The sequence below is a fragment of the Mastomys coucha genome, unplaced genomic scaffold, assembly GCF_008632895.1.
Source record: "Mastomys coucha isolate ucsf_1 unplaced genomic scaffold, UCSF_Mcou_1 pScaffold22, whole genome shotgun sequence".
NCBI lineage: Eukaryota > Metazoa > Chordata > Mammalia > Rodentia > Muridae > Mastomys > Mastomys coucha.
In genome coordinates, this window is record NW_022196905.1 from 260,982,809 (window position 1) to 261,003,525 (window position 20,717).

Below are 20,717 nucleotides of genomic sequence, written 5' to 3' on the forward strand. Positions count from 1 at the left end.
TACCACACACACTAAATATACATACATGATAAAGTTGAAATAAATATAAGTTTTTTAAAAGTTTGAATTTGACATCTTCTTTTCTCATAAACAGAATGCTTCCACACATTACCAGAGTGGTAAGTAAATGAGCTGACTGGAAAAACAGTCAGCTAAGTATGGTCAGGCTGGAATACCTGGCCCTGACTGTCCTTCACAGAAGTGAAGGGCAGGGAGGGCCACAAGCGAGCTTCCTCCCAGAGCATACAGAGGCTACCAGATTATAGACTCCTAGTTGGGCCTGGTGGCTCAGGCCTGGGATCTCAGCTACACAGGATGCTGAGGCAAGAGGATCACAAGTTCCAGTCTGGCCTGGGATACTCGGCAAGACTGTTGTCTCAAAATAAAAAATAACAAAGGCTTGAGGCCAAGTGTGGTGGTACATGCTTATACTCTAAGCACTTGGGAGGTCAAGGCCAGAGGATCAAGTGGGCGGAGAATCAGGTGAGGTCAACCTCAGCTACCTAGGAAATTCAAGGACAGCGTAGGTCGCACAAGACCTGACTGGAGGTGTGTGCCCTAGTGCCTCAGTGGTAGACCAGTTGCCTAGCACGTGTGAAGCTCTAGGGTCAACTACCACAAAATACGTGGGTATATTAACCACACTAAAACCCAGATCTTCAGATCTAGGGAAGCACCCTGCTAGATCCTGCCTTCTGCCATCCCAGCTGGCCTCATGAAGTACAAGGGAGGGGACCAGATAACTGCTGCTAAACAGGACAGCTGCAGGACTGGGGGGCGTCCCAACCCACACCCTAGCTGCTCCCTGCAACCCGCAACCCATTGGGATTCCGGGTTGCTTTGTCTGCCTTATTTGGCCTGGGCTGCAACTATAAACACTTCTGTGTGAGGTTTCTGCCAGTGGGTGGGGCCAGGCAGAGGAGGAAGAGGAAGGAGGAGGACTTGTGTGGTAGAGGATTCCAGCAGCAGCTAGGTCAACTCCGCTCTTGGTTGGAGCTGCATCAAGCTATGGTGTCAATGAAGCCCAGTGGCCACACCTGCCAACCCTAGGAAGGTTGAAAACAAAAACTTAAGCCAAACCAGGCCCAGAAGGCTCTGGTCAGTCCCCCTTCCTGGAAGAGGAGGGTTGGTACAGTCAGCTGAGGGCACATGAGGAAGCCAGTTGCCCGGACATGTCCCTAATGGCTTGGGACTAAGGCTCATAGACTGGGTTAGCCTGGGCAGTGTGGCTGGATATCTTAGTGCCTGAGATCGGGCCTAGGTGCAGCCAATAGTAAAGAGGGTCAGGCCTAATGTGCAACTTCTTTGCTCATTTGAAGCTGTCCTCACTTGTCACCTCTACAGCCCCAAGTAGACACTGAGCCTGGCAGTCACGTGAGCTCTCCATGAGAAGGCCATGGGAACTAGACTTCACCTTCTGCACCAAAGCCCCTCCCACTCACACCAGCAGGGACTTCAGGCGCTTGGTAATTTCAGCACTAGCTACCGACTGTTCACAGATACATCTGATCTGGCTGGCCCCTTCTCTGAGTCATTCCTCATCTGCTGAAGACAGGGAAGACAAGGGGGTTGAGAATGCTTAGCTGACACCTCTTCAGGTTCCAAAGCCAACCTGAGGCGCAGGGACAGTTTCAAAGCACATGGTGGATACAGAGCTCTAAATGGATCTGTTTCCTTCTGCTAGAGAGAAAGTGATGCCCATGGCTGGAAACAGACAACAGCAGTCAGGTGGGCATGTGGACCAGTCCTGGCTGAGCGAGGAGAGGGTTCAAGTTGAGAGCTGCCCCAGCCTGAGCAGCCAGGGTTGGGAGAGGCACAGGAACATCATGTTACCTACTTGGAGCCCGGCCAAACTGCCTGGAGCTCTGGGAGCGCTTGGAGCATTTAATTACCATAGTGTCGGGGGGTTTAATTAGTGCGATGTCTGGGAAACGTGGTTTCACGGCTCAGCTGACCTGCGTGGGGCAGGTCAAGTCATCCTGACTTGCTGGCTCCCCCCACCCCTCTCCACCACAGTTAAATGGCCAACACTGAGGGTGGCCTAGTAGCCATAGCACACGAAGTAAGAGGACCCAGGCACGCATAGTCACATACTCCCAACTGAACAGCTAGTCGACTTTTATGCTTCCCTCAGCCCACAGTGACCTTGTGACACTTTGAGGAAGCTGCAGAGCAAGAGGGGACAGGCTGAGATGAGATTGGTTATACAGGCTAACAAACAGTGGGTACAGTTGATTGTGGACGTCTGGAGGAGGCGGGAGGGATGCCCACTGCCCAGCGAGCTGGATGTGACCCGCAAGGCACTGTGGTTACTTGGCTCTCGACTTCTCCCTAACTTAGGGCAACTCCACGGCACCCACTCCTAGGAGAGCAGGTCAGAGGTGTTGAAGGCGGTGATTGCCTAGAAGACCAGCAGGAAATGGCTCGGTGCTGAGCCCTGGCTCTCAACCAGGGCTGCATCAGGCAAAGAGATCAAGGATGATGCAGCTAATGCTGGCACGCTGGCAGCGGAGACAAGTTGGCAAAGGGCTGTTTGCCTCCCACTCCAAACTTCTCAGGGCAGCCAGAGAGACCAGAGAGAGAGAAGACGTAAGGAGAAACTCAATCTGACCATGATAGTCCTCCTTCCCAGCAGAAGCTGGGCTGGTCCCAGTTAGTCAGTCAGCTAACTAACTGGGGACCCTGCTCACAGCCTCCCCCCAAACAATCCACACTGCCCATCATACAGAGGCACAGTTTGTACTCTACGCTGGTCCTTTGGAGGTTTGGGACAGGAGCCACCCCAAGCTGACCTACCCATAGTCGACAACTACCAACACAAGAGGAGAGGACTCAGGGTACAGGGTGGGCCCCATTCCGCATTGGCCATCCCCACCCACTCTTCCCCGGAGGGAGGAAGCCAGACCTATCTGCAGCCATCTCTACTGGCTGTCACAGGTAAACAGGCAGGGTAGCACATGGGCAGGGCCCCAGGAAGTATATGGATCCGGAATAGTCCCTATTCCATTTGGGAGGGAGTTGGCCCATAGAACTGTCCCTCCTGAAGGTGACGCCCTCCTCGCAGACCACTTGGAGCTCAGGGGTCTTTGGCCTCAGCAGGAAGCCGAGGAAGGGACCTCTGGGGCCCTGTACACTGTACGCCACTGACAAACTTAGCCTCAGACTGTGAGTTCTTCCCTTAATATACTGTGAGCTCTTCAGAGCTTGGAGAGCCTGGTGAGCAGCTCACAGAGCCTCCGCGAGAGCCAGCCCTACCCACTTCTCTCACCCGGCCACAAGTCACCCTTTCCCAGGTTATGGCTACTCAAGACTCCCAGGGACAAGAGCTCCCACTACCTGGAATAAAACGTGTATCCGGGCCTCCCAGCTGAGTTGTGAAGGCCACAGGGCTGAGCTGCAAAGGCACCACATGGCTTACACAGGGAGAAAAAGCAAGGACCTAGCAAACTACAGAAGGCTTTCCTAGGTAGAGCCGCCCTTCCCTACCCAATGTCCACTATCTGTCAGATGAGGTACTGTGGGCATGACCCCTCCACAGCTTCACCCACTCCTCTAGACACTACATCTATCTGGGGGAAAAACAAAACAAAACAAAACAAAACAAAAAATGAACAAGCAAAACAAAGGAACCAGGCCTCAGTTTCTCAATCCACTGGAAACAAGCACACATATGCCTCAGAACACAAAGACCCTGAGATCCCACTACACACACCCTAGCGGGACGTTCACCCAGCCCCAGGTTAGTGCGGTCAGTGGTTAATTCCAACTCCACAATTCTCCAACTAGAGCCATCAGAGAGTACCTCAGAGGCTGCCATGGAAGAGGCAAACTGAAGCAGGGTGGCCATAGACCCTGCCCCAGGACCTGAGGGCGCATGTGGAACCTGATGTCACTGAGTTCCAGGTTATGACTCAAACATGCCCTGTGCCCAGCTGTTAAGTTGCTGCCAACAGGCTGAAGCCGGCACAGTAGCTCTTGAATGCTCAGAGATGACATAGTTGGGTCCCAGGCCCCTCAGGGGCTTTGGTGACTGCCAGCCTGAGCATGTAAGAGGCTCCTCGGTGAGCAGGGCAGGCTCCAAACTCAGGGGGAGCCCCTGAGGAGTCTCTATGAACCTGGGTAAGACAGCTCTGCCCTTGCCTCTTCTCTTGAAGGGAGGGAGTGCTCTAACAAGACAAGTGAGGTGGGGGGCATTTCCTGGACGAAGCACTGAGCACCCCCATTCACTTGCTGGGCAAGGAATAGGCTACCACAGGCAATTTCCCTACAGAGCGGACGGCACATTCCAGAAGCCTCTCGAACCACACTGATTAGCATGGAAGGGCTGGGCAAACAACACAGCTCCTGACCTGGAGGCACTGCCCCCAGAATTCCAAGCTGCTGGGAGGCAGGATTCCTCACTGCCAGCTAAGCAGGGTACCTGAGGAGGGTGGGGAGGCTTAGGAAACCCAGACTACACTCTGCAGTGCCCGGCCCAGCCTCCTGGACCTCTCTGAGCCAGACTAGTTCCTGTCACCATAACTCCATGCTCAAAATCTGAGGCTGCGGCACAAGTCTGGGCCCCACAGTTCTCATAGTGGAAACCTCCCTGAGACCGACACTCAACAGTGTCCCTCAGAACTGCACTTGTGAGACCGCTCTGCTCTCCGACAAGAGCAGCTAGCTGCTCCTTTTCCTCCCAGAGAGGGCACTTGCCCACCTGCAATGCCCAGGCCAGGCTGTGGAAGTCACAAAAGAATGTCCACAGCGCTAACCCCAGACACCTGCAGTCCAGAGGAAGCTTGCTCACAATGGCAGGAAGAACATTAGACCCTAGATGGGTCAGTAAGAGAGCCAGATCTGCCACAAATACAGGTCAGGTTGTGGCTGTGCAACACCTGTCATGTTGGTACTAGGGAAGTTGAGGCAGGAGGATTGTTGTGAGTTTAAAGCTAGCCTAGACTACGTGGAAAGTGCCAAGCAAGTTTGGGATACAAAGTGAGACCCTGTCCCCAAACAAACAAAAACAATATGGGTAACCTCAATATCCAGGACAGACTGGTTCTGGGACCCCTGAATGCACGGAGCATGATGTTCATGCCCCTTTAATAAAATGGTTTGCACAGAGCCTACGGCCATCTTCCCTTCTCCAGCACTCTAAATAACTCGCAATACCTAACACGACATAAATGCAACACAAACAATCGTTAGGACCGAGTTGTTTGGGAATAAAGACAACAAAAACAGTCTTTACTGTTTAATAGAAAGGCAATTACTATGACCTCAGAGCAGAGGAACAAGACCTGAGGTCCACACATGCAGAATTTGCAGATATGAGGGCCAACAACACAGGAGATGCCCAATGGGTCATGTGGTTACAGAGTAATAAGGAGCAAAGGCAGCCAGGCGTGGTGGTGCATGCCTTTAATCCCAGCACTTGGAAGGCAGAGACAGGCAAATCTGAGTTCGAGGCCAGCCTGGTCTACAGAATGAGTTCCAGGACAGCCAGAGCTACACAGAGAAACCCTGCCTCTGGGAGGCAGCAGGTGGACAAGGAGGGCCAAGAACCATCTTTATAAGTCTATTGTTTCCCAGACCCATGGTGGACAATAAACCAGTACATATAGGAAGCATCAGTCAGGATGCTACCTCTGGGGGCACTAGAGCTAGACATGGTGGGAGGATGGGCCTGGACTGTGGGGCTTCAGCAGAGGGAGCTTCATGTGTAAAGATGATAGGGCAGGACCTGCTGTGAGGCACTGGGTGTCAGTCACAGAACAGGATCCTCACTGGGCACATGGCCACATGCCCCACTATCTATTTGGCTAGGTTAAGTGTCACCCATTATGGAGAACACACGTCCTCAAGGCCTCTTCAGCAGCACATGAGAGCCTATGGAAATCTTAACGTCTTAGTCAGTGTGCTGTTGCTGTGAGACACCATGACCAAGGCAATGTATAGAAGAAAGAGTTTGCTGAGGCTTACTCTCAGAGGGGTAGAGTCCACGGCCATCCCAGCAAGGAGCCTGGTAACAGGCAGGCAGGCAGGCAGGTGTGGCGCTGCTGGAGCAGTGGCTTACATCTGATCCGCAAGCATGAGGTAGACAGTTGACAGTCTTTTGAAACATCGAAGTCCACCCTCCAACGACACACCCCACCTCTAACAAGGCCACACCTCCTAATCCTTCTCAAACAGTTCTACCAACTGTAGACCAAGTCTTAAAATACAGGAGCCTGTAAGGGTCATTCTCCTTCAAATCACCACATTCAGTCTTGCCTAGACAGTCCAGTCCTGGGGTACCCTCCCTGTAACAGTAGACTTCAGGGCTCCCTTGAGGAAAAGAGACAAGTTACAGGCCACACCTCTAGCCAACCAGCTCTGCCTGCTACAACCTGTATAAATGCACACTATTAGCAGCACATCCCAGAGCAAGCTGTGCTGAACCACAGCTGCTGGGAGGATGCAGAGACCATGGCCGGCTCTGATTAACTCCACCAGCAATAATCTGTATCATTTTGTCCCAGAAAGGTAGTGGGCTCTACAGGAGCTCTGGTACCTGGAAGCCCTCTGGCCACCACTCATTAGGGCCATAGCTTTCCTGGTAGATGCAGGTACCTGGCTTAACAGCTCCAGTCATCCCGTATTCCCACTTGGCTTTGGCTGAAACTCCAGGCTATGCACGGACAGCACAGGTGGAAACCACCCTGGTGATTCACCATAGCACCTCTTGGACCTTATGTAAACTATCCAGGACCTGGTCATAGATTATCCAGCTCTCCAGAGCCTCCCTAGCACCTTGAAAGAATGTTACCCAACTGCCTCTTGCTGCTAACACAGCAGAAAATAGTCACTGTCCCAAGAAGCAGCCAGGTGGGGGGAGTTCCCTGACTAGACCTCTTCCGACCCTGAGCATCTACATACAACACCTATGTTTTCAGCAGCAATATGGCATCTGGTCGCTCTTCTCCCAGCCACACCTTGGTAAGTGGCAGCATAGGACAGATGGGCAGATGACATAAATATAAAGAGATGATAGATAGTGGATGTAGAGATAATGGAGAAGTAACTATCATAAGAGAACAAATAGCCGGGCAGTGGTGGCGCACGCCTTTAATCTCAGCACTTAGGAGGCAGAAGCAGGCAGATTTCTGAGTTTGAAGCCAGCCTGGTCTACAGAGTGAATTCCAGGACAGCCAGGGTTACACAGAGAAACCCTGTCTCAAAAAAAAAAAAATAGAGAAAGAGAGAGAGAGAGAGAGAGAGAGAGAGAGAGAGAGAGAACAGATAAATGGATGGACAGAGAGATAGATACAGACAGATGGAACACCCCTGCCTGAAACTACAACAGGTGACCCCTCTCAGGCCCCAGCACACCAACATGACCTCATGGGGGAGCAGTAGCAGCCAGCCAGAAGGAGTCCTAGAGCAAAGTTCTGCTCTCAGCATCTGTGGCCACAGGCAGGGTGGCAAAGTGCTGGGCTCCACATGTGCTGTGGAAGGCGAGTGACAAAGGGAAAAATCAACAATGTCAGCTCTACCACATTGGTGGCCATGCCTGGTCCCACCCCAACACATGGGTACACACTGACAGACAGCTGGGGACCTGGGCCTAGCAAGCCTCAGTTTCTCCTTTCGTGAAAGATCCCTAACCAACCCTCAGCATACTTTGTGGTCTTAAAAGGGAAAGAGAGTGGGGACACAGTTCCTGGTACCATACCTTCCCCATCAGAACCAACTGAAGCCGGTGCTCTCTGCCTGGGTCATAGTCCTCTTGCCTTCCCAGGACCTTCCAGGGAATTGCCTCAGTAATGAGCTTTACCCAGGGTCAGTTTCGAAGGCATTCCAGACCTGTGGCTGCAGGATGTGTGGGACTGAAACAGATGCAAACAGCTGGATTCCTGGCCCGAGGAGAGGCCCAGCAGAGCATGGCAGGCGAGCTGTGCTGCCCAGCCCTCACCAGCCATTCCAAGACCAGGATACAGAGATCATAGGAGCCCCAGACCTGTCAGGGAAGAGTCTGGTGAGCGGCCAGTCCTCCACAGTGACTGAAAGGCTCTCTCTGGCTCTGATCACCACCCCCTTGAGGATACTGAGGTGCTAAGTGCTGGGTGGTTGCCATTCTACTTCCCTGGAGGCTCCACCCCTCCCCTCAAATCTCAGAGCCTCACAACATTACCAACTCTCAGCCTGGGAGCACTCACAGGACCAACCTGGGATACCTAGAAGAGGGGGAACTACTGCTGTCCCCAGCCATGGAGGATGAACCATGCCAGGAGGGACAGAGCTATCTAGAAATGTACCACTAAGCCAGCTTCAACCCCAGGGACCTTGTCCCTACCCTGCAGGAATCAGGAGTAGAGTGAAGAAGACTGGATCTCAGCTCCCACTGGCTTCTCTCGTGGGACCTACTAGCCACGGAACAGAACCCAACTCGCCCCATGCTCCCATCAAATAGCTGGACTCTCCGAACATGGATGGGAGTCTTGCACACTTTATGTAACTTTCCCCAGGTTCAGGCCATGTCCCGGAGACTCTGAGCGGACCCCCAGTGGCTTACTGTAGGCTTTGATCCTCTAAGTCCATGACCTCTAGAGCAGAGGCTCACAGGAGGGACCCAAGAACCCTATATCTGTGCCCACTGATGTGTCCTAGGGCCGGAGCACAAGGAGGTCAGTCATCCACAGTAGTCCAAACTTTCCTCCCACGCTATACCCTGTCTGGCCCTCCAACACTGCCAGAGTGTCCCCACAGAGGCCTACTGGCTCCAGGAGAAGCTGTGAGCTCCCCTGGCCAGCAAGAGAAGCCGATTAAGAAGCCACTTAAGAGCAGAGTGCGGGCTGTTCCCTGCACAGGCAGGCAGGGTGGGGACAGGGACAGTGCCGGCCAAGGGCTATATGTTCAGTTCCTGGAAAAAGGAGTGAGAGAAATGACGGGCGGGCCATCCTCCTACCGCCACATCCTGTTTTTATGGAAAACTAATCTAATTCCTGATGGTGAAGCCAGCAGCAGACATCCCCTGGGGGTCTCCGGGGGCCTCAGTGTCAGCCCCATAGGGTCAGCCCCCTTTGCCCAGTGTCCAGAGTGGCCACCCTCCCTGCCAGCCCCACCCTGGAAGGTGGAATTCCATCTTAATCACACCCTCCCCTCCCAGGGAGAAGCTGCCTCAATGGGCCTCCCTACCAGTGAAATGCAGGCTGATTTTTACCCTCAGCCCAAGCTCGGACCAGACTATGTCCCACATGGCCTCAGTGGGTCTAGGGGTGGGGACAGCTGTCACCTGGAGATGCCACTCAGGACAGACAGGTCAGAGGTACTACATCATTGTGTATTCCTAGGATCTAGGCTGTGTTGGCAGCTTCGTGGCCAGAACAGCCTTGGCCGTTTAGGAGAGCTGAGTCCTGGCTCAGCTTCCGAATGACCACTGGGTCTCAGTTTCCTCATCTGTAAAGCGTGTTGACAATTCTGTGTGCCTTCAAGACTACCAAACTAGAGTCACTGTACGCTCTGTGACACGCTGACAGCTTGTCGTTGTCCAAGCTTCCTTCTTCACCTCCTGGAGACTGTTCACTGAACGAACGTGCATGCGAGACTGCTGAGCCTCCGAGCAGCCCTGGAAGCACCAGGCCAAGGAATTCTGAGATTGACTCTTGACTCCCATGGCCTTTGACCACAAAGAGCCTTTCTTGGCTTCCTGTAGGCCTCAGAGGGTCAAGGCTGAGCCCAGCCTTTTCACAGGAAGGAAAAGGCCTAAAGACAACAGAGCCAGTCCCTCCCCCGGGCCAGGCTGCAGGGCAACACTGGAAGAACAGGTGGGCTTCTTAAGGGGCTCCACCGCAAGAAACCTGTGCTGCCCAAGAGGCTAGGACAGGCCTCCATTACCTCTACTCCTTAAATAGACTGGCTCGCTTAGATAGTTTTTTTTTTTTAAGATTAATTTATTTATATGTAAGTACATTGTAGCTGTCTTCAGACACCCCAGAAGAGGGCATCAGATCTCATTATGGACGGTTGTGAGCCACCATGTAGTTGCTGGGATTTGAACTCAGGACCTTCGGAAGAGTAGTTAGTGCTCTTACCCGCTGAGCCATCTCTCCAGCCCCCCTTAGTTAGGGTTAGGTTCTATGACCAAGGCAAGTCTTATAAAGGACAACATTTAATTGGGCTGGCTTACAGATTCAGAGTTTCAGTCTATTATCATCAAGGTGGGAGCATGGCAGCATCAGGCAGGCATGGTGCAGGCAGAGCTGAGAGTTCTACATCTTCATCTGAAGGCTGCTTGCTAGTGAAAGACTGACTCCCAGGAAGCTAGGGTGAGGGTCTTCAGCCCACACACACAGTAGCACACCTACTCCAACAAGGCCACACCTCCTAATGCCACTCGCTGGCCCAAGCATATACAAACCATGACACTGGCTAACACTGCTTCTACTGAAGCCAGTGTGGGCAGAGGCTGTGGGACAGATCACTCACTGGGGGTTCTGGGTCCTATTCACCATCGCCAAAAGCAGACATATGGTGGGAACTGGTTCTAATGCTTTGTCTTAATTCGGCTCCCAAAAGCCGCACTTTCAGACGCTGAAGGTCCCTACCCTCAGCTGGCTTTGACTGGTAATAAAGAATTGCCATATAGTCAATGGCTGGGCACTACTAAACCTCCCTGAAGCTAGCACACACACCCTTCTGGTATACCTGAACTGACATCTTTTAAAAATCTGTACTTTGGGCTGGTGAGATGGCTCAGTGGGTAAGAGCACTAACTGCTCTTCCAGAGGTCCTGAGTTCAAACCCCAGCAACCACAAGGTGGCTCACAACCACCCATAATGAGATCTGACACCCTCTTCTGGTTTGTCTGAAGACAGCTACAGTGTACTTATTTACAATAATAAATAAATCTTTTTAAAAAAAATCTGTACTTCACTGGGTGGTGGTGGCGCACACCTTTTATCCCAGCACTTGGGAGGCAGAGGCAGGTGTATCTCTGAGTTTGAAGCCAGCCTGGTCTACAGAGTGAGTTCCAGGACAGCCAGGGCTATACAGAGAAACCCTGTCTCGAAAAAAAAAAATCTGTACTTCATCTCTGGCATACAGAGTCTTCTAAGACCCAAGGCAACATCAATTCACAGTCAGGCCTCAGCAAAGGGAGCCTGGCACCTCCAGCATCCTTCCTGCTGGGTCAGAGATAACACTAACCCTGATGCTTGAACATCTATCTACCCACCACTTTCCCTTTCAAAGGAAAATGCATGGTTTGGTCTTCACCTGCTAAGCCCAGAGGGAACTGGTGGTGCAGACACCATGAGATAGCTAGCACTTAGCTCACACTGTGTGTCTCAGGGCCTGAAGCTACAGCCAGTCATACCCACCTACCCTGCAGCTGGCCACATCCCATGGACGGAAGACCTTACCTAGTTTCCCCAGGCCTGTGACCTGCACAGCAGAGCCAAGGACAGCAGCTGCTATGACAATGTAGGACAGATGGAGCTCAGAGCAGGTCTTGCCCACAGACATTCAGCCAGAGGGCCTCAAAGTGGATAAAGTCACATCGGGCACCATTCCCTGAGCTGTGTTCCTTGAGCAAGGAAATCATGGGACTTGGCAGAAAATACCCTTAGCCACTGAGGCATCTCACTGGTCCAAGTCCATTTTTAAACACGAAGGGCTCAAAGTATAGAAACGCTGTTTAACTTGCCTATAAGGGCACTCAGCAACAGACATTTAACATCACCCCTGTCTCCAGGAGTAGACACCCAGATCCTCTCCTCACCAGGTCAGCCAACAGAAGGCTCCAAGGCACACACTGTCAACAGGCAATGTGTGAGCAGATAGTTAACCTTTGCCCTCCTCAAGATGCTCAGCTCCCTATAGCTGCAATCTGGCCTGCAGAGCGAGATATCCAGCCTGTGCGCCAGCCCTTCCTCCCTCAAGTCAGATTTCATAAGGCATTTCCACCCACATAACCTGCAGGGCTGTCCCCCGCGAGGTGTGGGGCCAAGCAGGACAGCTCGTAACCTTACATCTGAAGACCAGCTGGGGGAGGGAATTCAACCACAGAATAGTTACAGTGCTGGACAATTGCTCCAGGGACCGCTGGCCAGACACTGGGCCCCACAGGAGCTGAGGGGTGTCCCATATTATATGTAATACAGCAGGCATGGCTTTTGCTGGCTTGCTGTTGTTGTTGGTTTGTTTGGAGGTAGGATCTCACTATATTGCTCTGGCTGTCCTAAAACTATGTAGACTAGGCTGGCCTTGAACTCAGAGATCCATTGCCTATATGCCTCCTGAGTGTTGGGATTAAAGGCATGCAGCTTTGTTGCTGTTGTTTTTTTTTTTTTCTATTTTTTTGTTTTTTGTTTTTTTGTTTTTTGTTTTTTTGAGACAGGGTTTCTCTGTGTATCCCTGGCTGTCCTGGAACTCACTCTGTAGACCAGGCTGGCCTCGAACTCAGAAATCCGCCTGCCTCTGCCACCCAAGTGCTGGGATTAAAGGCGTGCGCTACTACCGCCTGGCCTCTCTGATGACTCTTAACTTATGTCAAGTTGACACACAAAACAAGCCAGTGATGAACAGCAGTGTGGAAGTATAAGCTGAATAAACCCTTTCCCCCCCCCCAGTTCGCTTCTTGGTTATGATTTTCTGTGCAGGAATAGAAACCCTAAGACACACACATAGTCACATATAAAATAAATATAATTTAAAACATCTAAACAAGCGGGGAGGAGAATTTGCTAAAACATAGCTTGGCCAGAAGTGGTGGCGCTCGATTTTAATCCTGACACTCAGGAGGCAGACATGAGATAGATCGCTATGAGTCCAAGGCTAGCCTGGTCTACAAAGTGAGTTCCAGGACAGCCAGGGCTGTTACACAGAAAAACCCTGTCTTGAAAAACTAAAAAACAAAACAAAACAAAATTCTCCCCACCCCCTAAAAAACAACAAAAACTTCAGTTTGTTCAAAACTGCAATAATGATGTCTAATACCTTATGCACAAGTTTAAATATTTAAATCTCTATTTTGAATTATGTGTATATGTGTGCATCTCTGCATGCACACGAGTGGAGGCCACACGGCACTGGATCCCCTGGAGCTGGAGTCCCAGGTGGTTGTGAGCACTTGATGTGAGAGCTAAGAACTGAACTTAGGTTCTTTAGAAAAGCAAAAAGTAGCTGAGTAGCGGTGGTGCACGCCTTTAATCCCAGCGCTTGGGAGGCAGAGGCAGGCGGATTTCTGAGTTCTAGGCCAGCCTGGTCTACAGAGTGAGTTCCAGGACAGCCAGGGCTCCACAGAGAAAAACTAAAGAGAGAGAGAGAGAGAGAGAGAGAGAGAGAGAGAGAGAGAGAGAGAGAGAGAGAGAAGCAAAAAGTGGGCTCGGTGGCTAAGAGCACTGACTGCTCTTCCAGAGGTCCTGAGTTCAATTCCCAGAAACCACATGGTGGCTCCCAACCATCTGTAATGGGGGAGAAGGGGAGAGAGGAGCCGGGGAAGAGACTGGAGAGGACAACGACAGAGGAGACCAAGGTGGAAGGAAGATGGAGCATGTGGCTTGGAGAAATCGCAAGTCTTATGGGATCTAATAGATAGAAGAGCACTGACTGCTCTTCGGAAGGTCCTGAGTTCAAATCCCAGCAACCACGTGGTGGCTCACAACCACCCGTAATGAGATCTGATGCCCTCTTCTGGTTTGCCTGAAGACAGCTACAGTGTATTTATGTATAATAATAAATAAATCTTTAAAAAAAATTTACTGCAACAATGTAGATTGCCCAAGGACACAGTAGCACAGCCATCAGAGCATCTGTGGGGGGGGGAGGGGACGATGGACTTGCGGACAGAGAACACAACTCAACGAGAGGCTGAGCCTGGAACTGTCCTCTCCCTACCTCGCAGGAGGAAACCATTACAGCATTATCAACCAGAGTTTGAACGTTACCCAGAACCCATTGGGTTCTACAAAGCCCAGGGAAGCTCTTGTGGCTAGCGCCCGCCCCCTGCCCCCAAAGCTAACACAACTCAGAACACAGTTCACAGAAGACTTCACAAATAACCAAATACAAGGGTTCAGTCCTGGGTGACCTGGAGACTTATCATGGGGAACAGATGGCCTTCGCTATATTCACACCGCCAGGCCTGACCACACGCAGGTGGTCTGTGTGATCTAGAGTACCTCAGGGAGGCCCCCGAGCCTGAGTCTGACAGAGGGGTGAAGGCTTTGCTTTTTTGCTCCATAAGACGGTTGGAGACATCTACCTCATCACCATCTCCTGAGGTCCCCAGCAGCTCCTACCACCACCACTATCACTCCCCCACCCCACCCCAAAGCAAAACTACAAGCAGTTGGGGCCACTCAGCAGGGCCAGGTTTCCTCCACATTGCAGCCATACTCAGGGCCATGAGTACCTGTGCTTCCTCATTGGCCTCTCTGGAATGTAACCTGGCCTGCTGGTCCAGAAGCTGTAGGAGCTCAGAGTTCCTTATCCTTGAGAGCAATGATTTTAGCTCCTCCCACAGCCCCAAGGCTACGCTGTCTCCAGTCACCTGGGTCTCTCGGATTTAGACAGCTGGAGCTTTACGTTTGGCTTCAAGCCCTGTGCTTTATTTTTTATTATTATTTTTTTATTGTTATTTATTTATCGTACATAAGTACACTGTAGCTGTCTTCAGACACTTCAGAGGAGGGCGTCAGATCTCATTATGGATGGTTATAAGCCAGCATGTGGTTGCTGGGATTTGAACTCAGGACCTTCGGAAGAGCAGTCGGTGCTCTTAACCGATGAGCCATCTCGCCAGCCCCAAGCCCTGTGCTTTATATAGTTGTGGGGGAACTGGAGGATGTAGGAAACGTGCAGAGGGGCTCCACTGGAGGTGGTGGGTGAGGTTTACCCACCCACTACGAGTCAGGGGTAGAGGTAGGAATGAGAAGTGAAGGAGCTTGTCTTGAAAGTCAGGGGCACAGATCTTCACGGTGAAGACTCCCTGCTATGTGGTCTTGCAGAAACCCAGCCTCATCCAAGAGTGCACAAGAGAGAAGGTGGCTAGTACTTCCCCAGGCTGGAGGATAGAGTCCCAGAAGGAAGAGGATGAGCACTGACTGTCAGTGTAATAGCAGGCTGCCAAGGAGACATCTCTACCTGCCGGCTACCTAAGTTGTCAGAAAGAAGATCCAGAGCAGCCCAGGGACAGACACATCATCCACAGCATCCCTGAGCACCACACAGAGCCGGCCCACCCCATACTTCACATATCCACTCTCTAGGCTTGTTTTCACCATGAAACCGATGTAGGAGGCCCTTTACAGAGGTCACTGAGCCAACTGCTCAGAGGCTGCCTAAGGCTTCAGGTTCCGCCGAGCCTCCCCCAGGCAGCACCACCTATTGATCAACGACAGCTTTCTTAGGTCTCTGTTCCCACAGCACTGTGATCCTCTACCCAACACCCCTGATCCTTGGAGATTAGGGCCTACCAGGCTTTCCTCCCCTAGCTGGGAAGGTCTGCACCTGCTGATAAGGTCTGTGTGATGGTTAGCTTTAACTGTCAACGTGACAGAAGCTAGAATCAATCACCTGGGAAGAAAGTCTTAACTGAGAAGTTGTCTAAATGAGGTTATCCTGTGGGTATGTCTGTGGGGGGTTGACTGGATTATTAATTGGTGTGGGAAAGACCCGGCCCACTGTGGGCGGCACTATTCCCTAGGCAGAGGGTCCTGGACTGTGTAAGAGTGGGGCAATCAAGCTGATCACAGACAAGCGACAGTAAACATACTCATTTTCTCTGCTCTTGACTGTGGAGGTGATGTGACCAGCTGTCTCAAGCTCCTGCTGCGGTGACATCCCTACAGTGATGAACTGTATAACCCAGAATCATGAGCTAAAAATAAATCTGTTTCTTCCCTAAGTTGCTTTTTGGTTTGGATCCTTTATCACAGCCACAGAAATGAAATTAGGACAGCTTAGAATGTGGTCACCATGAGACCATGTCACCAGGCAAGACTGGACAGGTGTGACCTCTGAGACCTGGAGCAGCATCCACCTTGGTCCCTCCTCCTGGCCTCTGCTAACATTCCCTTCCCACCTACAGGATGGTAACTCCCAGCCTTCCTGACCCCACTAAACCAATATAAACAAGAAACCACAGATGCATGACACTGGGCCCAGGCAGGCAGGAGTGTAACACAGGGCTGTGGTTTTGCAAGGCCCAGCTGCCATCCCCAGGTCCAGCCACCTCCACATAGTGGGACAGACATAGGGACAGCCCTGTAGGGCCAGCCAAGAGCCATGCTGGATTCTGGAGGCAGAAAAGGAAGCAAGAAGTTGCACCCAGATCCTATAAGGCATGCTGTCCCAGATAAGGACAGGGACAGAGGACTGAAGAACAACTCAGCTGGTTAGCACACAGCCTCTGAGGAGACTGGGGGCCATGGACTGCTTGGGCTCCCTGGAGGCTCTACAAGATATCGGCTGTCAACGTAATCCACACCAACACGTGTGAGTCCCTTGGTGCAGCATCTGCCAAGCACAGGAACGACCCTATCCTTCAGATGGAGGCCTCAGGGTCTTCATAGACTCAGTGGAAATTGGGAAAAGTAGGCAGGGTACAGAGGTAGCCATGGCAACCCCTGGGCACAAGGACAAGAGGAGTCAGGACACTAACACATAAGGCCCCAGGTCCAGCAGACCAAGGAGGCCACATTGTAAGGATAGAACAAGAGCTCCCCCTGGTCAGGCCTGTGAATCAGAACAGGAATGCAAGAGGGTAGGAGCAGCCGCTCTGAGGCAGGACAAGGGCCCTGTGTGTGAAGCTGACCCAAGGATTGAAAGCTGAGCAGGTGGATGGGGGGTGGGGTGGGGGGGAATGGCACAGGACATTCTGTAAGGTGCTCAGGCAGGTGGTAGGCAGGACAGACAGCATCCAGCCACACAGCAAAGCGGGGAGAACCGCATGGGTAAAGGGTGAAAACATTCTGTGGAAAGGCAGCCATCTAACACAGAGCAGGCAGCAGTCACACAGGTTAGGGCCTGCCCCTGACATGACACCATGAAGACTGGAAGAGGTTTGCTACGCAGACACAAAACACCCAAGGTACACGGTGAATGATGGGGGTGGGGGGTGAATGTCAAATTCATAACAAACCCCAAGGGCCAAAACTAAAGGAAGCCAGATGGCACACACATGCCTGTAATGAGTCCCTTAGGAGTGGACTCAAGAGTTTAAGGTTAGCCTGGGATACTCAGTGATATCCTGTCTCACATAGAACTCAGTACACAGCTCGGTTGGTTGTCTCCTTACCTGGCACACATGTAACCCTGGTTCAATCCCTAGTAACATATAAACCAGGCACAGTGGCACACACATGGAATTCCAGCACACAAAAGGAAGGTCAGGAGTTCAAGAATTAAATTAAATTAAATTAAAAATAGGGACGAGGAGATAAGTCAGTAGCGAGATTGTGCCGTGAGCAGAGCCAGAGTTCAATTGCAAGGACCACACGTTTAAGAAGCTGGATAGCCTGGTGTGGCGGAGAATGTTTTCATCCCAGTATGAGAGGCAGGGGCGGACAGAGCTCTGAGTTGGACGATACCCTACTCTATACAGCAAGTACAGTCCAGCTAGGGCTATATAGTGAGACCCTATGTAACAAAATATATAAGACAGTTTAAAGCTGGGGATAGTAGTGTACATCAGTGCTAGGGGGACAGCGACAGGTGGCTTCTTGGGGCTTCCTGGCCTAGAGTCATAGTCTAACTGGAGAGTTACAGGCTACTACTGAGAGATCTCTCAGAAAATAAAGTGGCCAGCTCCTAGGACAAACACTTGAGGTTGACCTCTGACTTCCTTGTACACCCGTGTACATACATGAACACCACACACACACACACACACACACACACACACACACACACACACATCAGAAGAAGAAAGAAAGAGAAACCAAAACAGAAGATACTCAATTTTTTTAAATGGCTAAAAGACATAAAAAGACACAATGAAGTCAGAAAAGATCACGTACGAGGCCCAAGTGCCAGCTCAGCAAGCAGGCATCCACAGCAAGCAAACTGAAGCCACAGGAACCCCGCCTTCAGCAACTTGCACATAGGCTGTGGGCGCCAGGGTCTAGAGGCTGGAGGCATCTCTGAGTTCGCACCTGAGAAGTCCTCTCCCCACGACCACTTCAGGACACAAACAGCACAGGAAATCTTGCATCTGTGGAGGCAGGAGGATTTGGAGTTGCAGGACAGCCTGGGCTACAAAGTGAGACCTTGAATAAAAACACAAAAAGGAAACAGTACCACACAGTGGCTGGGATGAATCTCACACACCTGAGCAAAGATGACAGAGATGCTTGTGACCTGTGGGTTCTCTGAAGCCCAGACGCAGGCAAGGCAGCCAGGGCTGGAGAGCAGCATGGGGTCCCTTCACTGTCCGGTTCTGGAATGGTTGTTTGGAAATCCTCAGCTGTTGAACCTCACCAGGCAGTATGACAGAACTACGGGTTCCACTCAGGGCTCTGTGCAGGCCACAGTGTTCAGATGCACCGGGAACTGGGCAGTGGCAGGGGACCCCAGAGCCTCAGACAGCCTGGGGCAGAGCAGGCCATACAGATCCACTTGCCAAGCGAATATTGAGGATAGTGACCAGATGTCTGGAGGAGAGGACAGGTGAGGAGATACTGGTGTGAGGGAGGGGATGGCAGAGTGACCTAGCCCTGGATGAGTGACATGTCTGGAAGGACAGCCTTGGGGACCCGCCCAGGAAGACAGCACAGAGAAATTGCTGAAGGGGTTAGGGTTGAAAGGCAGGGCTGCCAGAGCAGAACTCTGGCAGTAAGCAAGGACTATGTACCCAACTATGCTACACACCTTATCATAGTCTCCTTAGAAACAGGCTCAGTCAGCAGTGGTAGCACATGCCTTTAACCCCAGCACTTGGGAGGCAGAGGCAGGCGGATTTCTGAGTTCGAGGCCAGCCTGGTCAACAGAGTGAGTTCCAGGACAGCCAGGGCTGCACAGAGAAACCCTGTCTTGAAAATCAAAACTAGAGGGGCTGGAGAGATGGTTCAAGGGTTAAGAGCACTGACTGTTCTTCTGGAGGTCCTGAGTTCAATACCCAGCAACCACATGGTGGCTCACAACCATCTGTAATGGGATGCCTTCTTCTGCTGTGTCTGAAGACATAGATAGTGTACTCACATATATAAAATAAATAAATCTTAAAGGAAGAGAGAAAGAAAGAAAGAAAGAAAGAAAGAAAGAAAGAAAGAAAGAAAGAAAGAGAAAGAGAGAGAGAGGGAGAGAAAATCAAACCCAAAACACACACAAGCAGGCTACCTGGGCTGTGGAAACTTGGTGGGTAAGTGTTTGTCATGTAAGCCTGACAACCTGAGTGCTTATCCCACGGTACATGTCTGTGATCCCAGCACTCCTGGGATGAGACGCAGAGTCAGGAGAATCTTCCAGAAGCTCACAATCCAACTAGCCTGGAGGACACACTACAGTGGCAAGCAAGACAGACCTTGCTTCAAACAAGGTAGAAGGTGCGGACCAGTATCTGAGGTTGACCTCTGACCTCCACATATGTGCCACAGTACACACATACCCTCGCACATGAACATGTTCACACAGGCACATTCAAAACACAAAAAGGAACTTTAAAAAAAAAAGAAACAAGGCCCTGCCCACTCAGAGGTCACTCTCCCACCAACCGCCATGGCTTCCGGGGAGGTGGGTAGGCAAGACTGGAAAGACAGAGGTCCAAGGCTCTCATAGTAGGCAATGCTGCTCAGGGCATTGCTTGGAGGAAAGGAGACTGGCGTGTGCTTGGGAAGGCAGGGACAGCAGTGGGTGCCACAGGCCTCAGCAGCAGCACAGGCAAGAGAGAGCCTGGATCCTCACGGAGCTGGAAAAAAGCATGCACCCAAGAGATTGGCCTCTCAAGGTAGACTCAAAGTAGACTCCATCAGAGGGAAGGAAAACCCTAACCCTAACCCTGGCCCTGGCCCTGAGACAGGCCTTCGAGGCTGCTGAAGGCTGCATGGGACCACCTCACTGTAGGTGATGTGGGCAACAGGAGGCTGGCCAGGACTGGGAGGACTCAACTATCCTCAGAGTGATCTTGGGCAACGGGGATAACCTGCCCACTTGTCTCTTCCCAAACAGGACAAGAGAAACCCTAGGCAGGAGATCATAGGACAAAATTTAGCACAAAGCCTACAACGACCATGGAGGTCATGATCAGCCCTCAGACATGCTAGCGAGGGAAAACTAGTGGATGCTCTCATTTCCCTTTTTAAAGATTTTATTTATTTATTTTTTAATGTATGTGTATAGGCGGGAAGCCAGGCGGCGGTGGTGGTGCACACCTTTTATCCTAGCACTTGGGGGGCAGAGGCAGGCAGATCTCTGAGTTCCAGGCCAGCCTGGTCCACAGAATGTATAAGTGGGGGATGGGAAGAGGTACACATGAGGGGAGATGCCCTTAAAGCCCCAAAGAGGGTGTCTGAGTCTCTGGAGCTAGAGTCATAGATGAGTATGAGTGGCCCCGTGTGGGGCACTCGGAGCTGAATCTCCATCAGTTCTCTGCAAGAGCAGTGCATGCTGCTGAGCCATCTCTCTCCTGCTCCCTCACTTCTCTTTTAAAACTCCCTGGAATGTTGTCGGGATGTTGCTGTTAAACAGTGCTTAAATCATAAACAGAAATCAAGTAAATGAGAGAGAGGTCGGGCCAAGGGCATGCTGGAGCCAC

At 51.5% G+C, this 20,717-nt stretch overlaps 1 protein-coding gene across 7 annotated transcripts in view; it reads right to left on the reverse strand.

The window, feature by feature from the left end:
* Nucleotides 1-20,717, reverse strand: part of Piezo1 (piezo type mechanosensitive ion channel component 1) — a 67,744-nt gene that overhangs the window by 39,224 nt on the left and 7,803 nt on the right. For 2 of the 7 annotated variants that reach the window (XM_031341674.1, XM_031341671.1), the window contains exon 1: nt 5,965-6,253. The exons of 2 other annotated variants lie outside the window; for them this stretch is intronic. In XM_031341674.1, coding sequence (XP_031197534.1) covers nt 5,965-6,106 — 142 coding nt within the window. In that variant the 5' untranslated portion in view covers nt 6,107-6,253. Of the gene's footprint in view, nt 1-5,964; nt 6,256-17,985; nt 18,180-20,717 lie in introns of those variants that run through there. 3 more of the 7 variants (XM_031341673.1, XM_031341672.1, XM_031341676.1) reach the window with 3 other exon arrangements.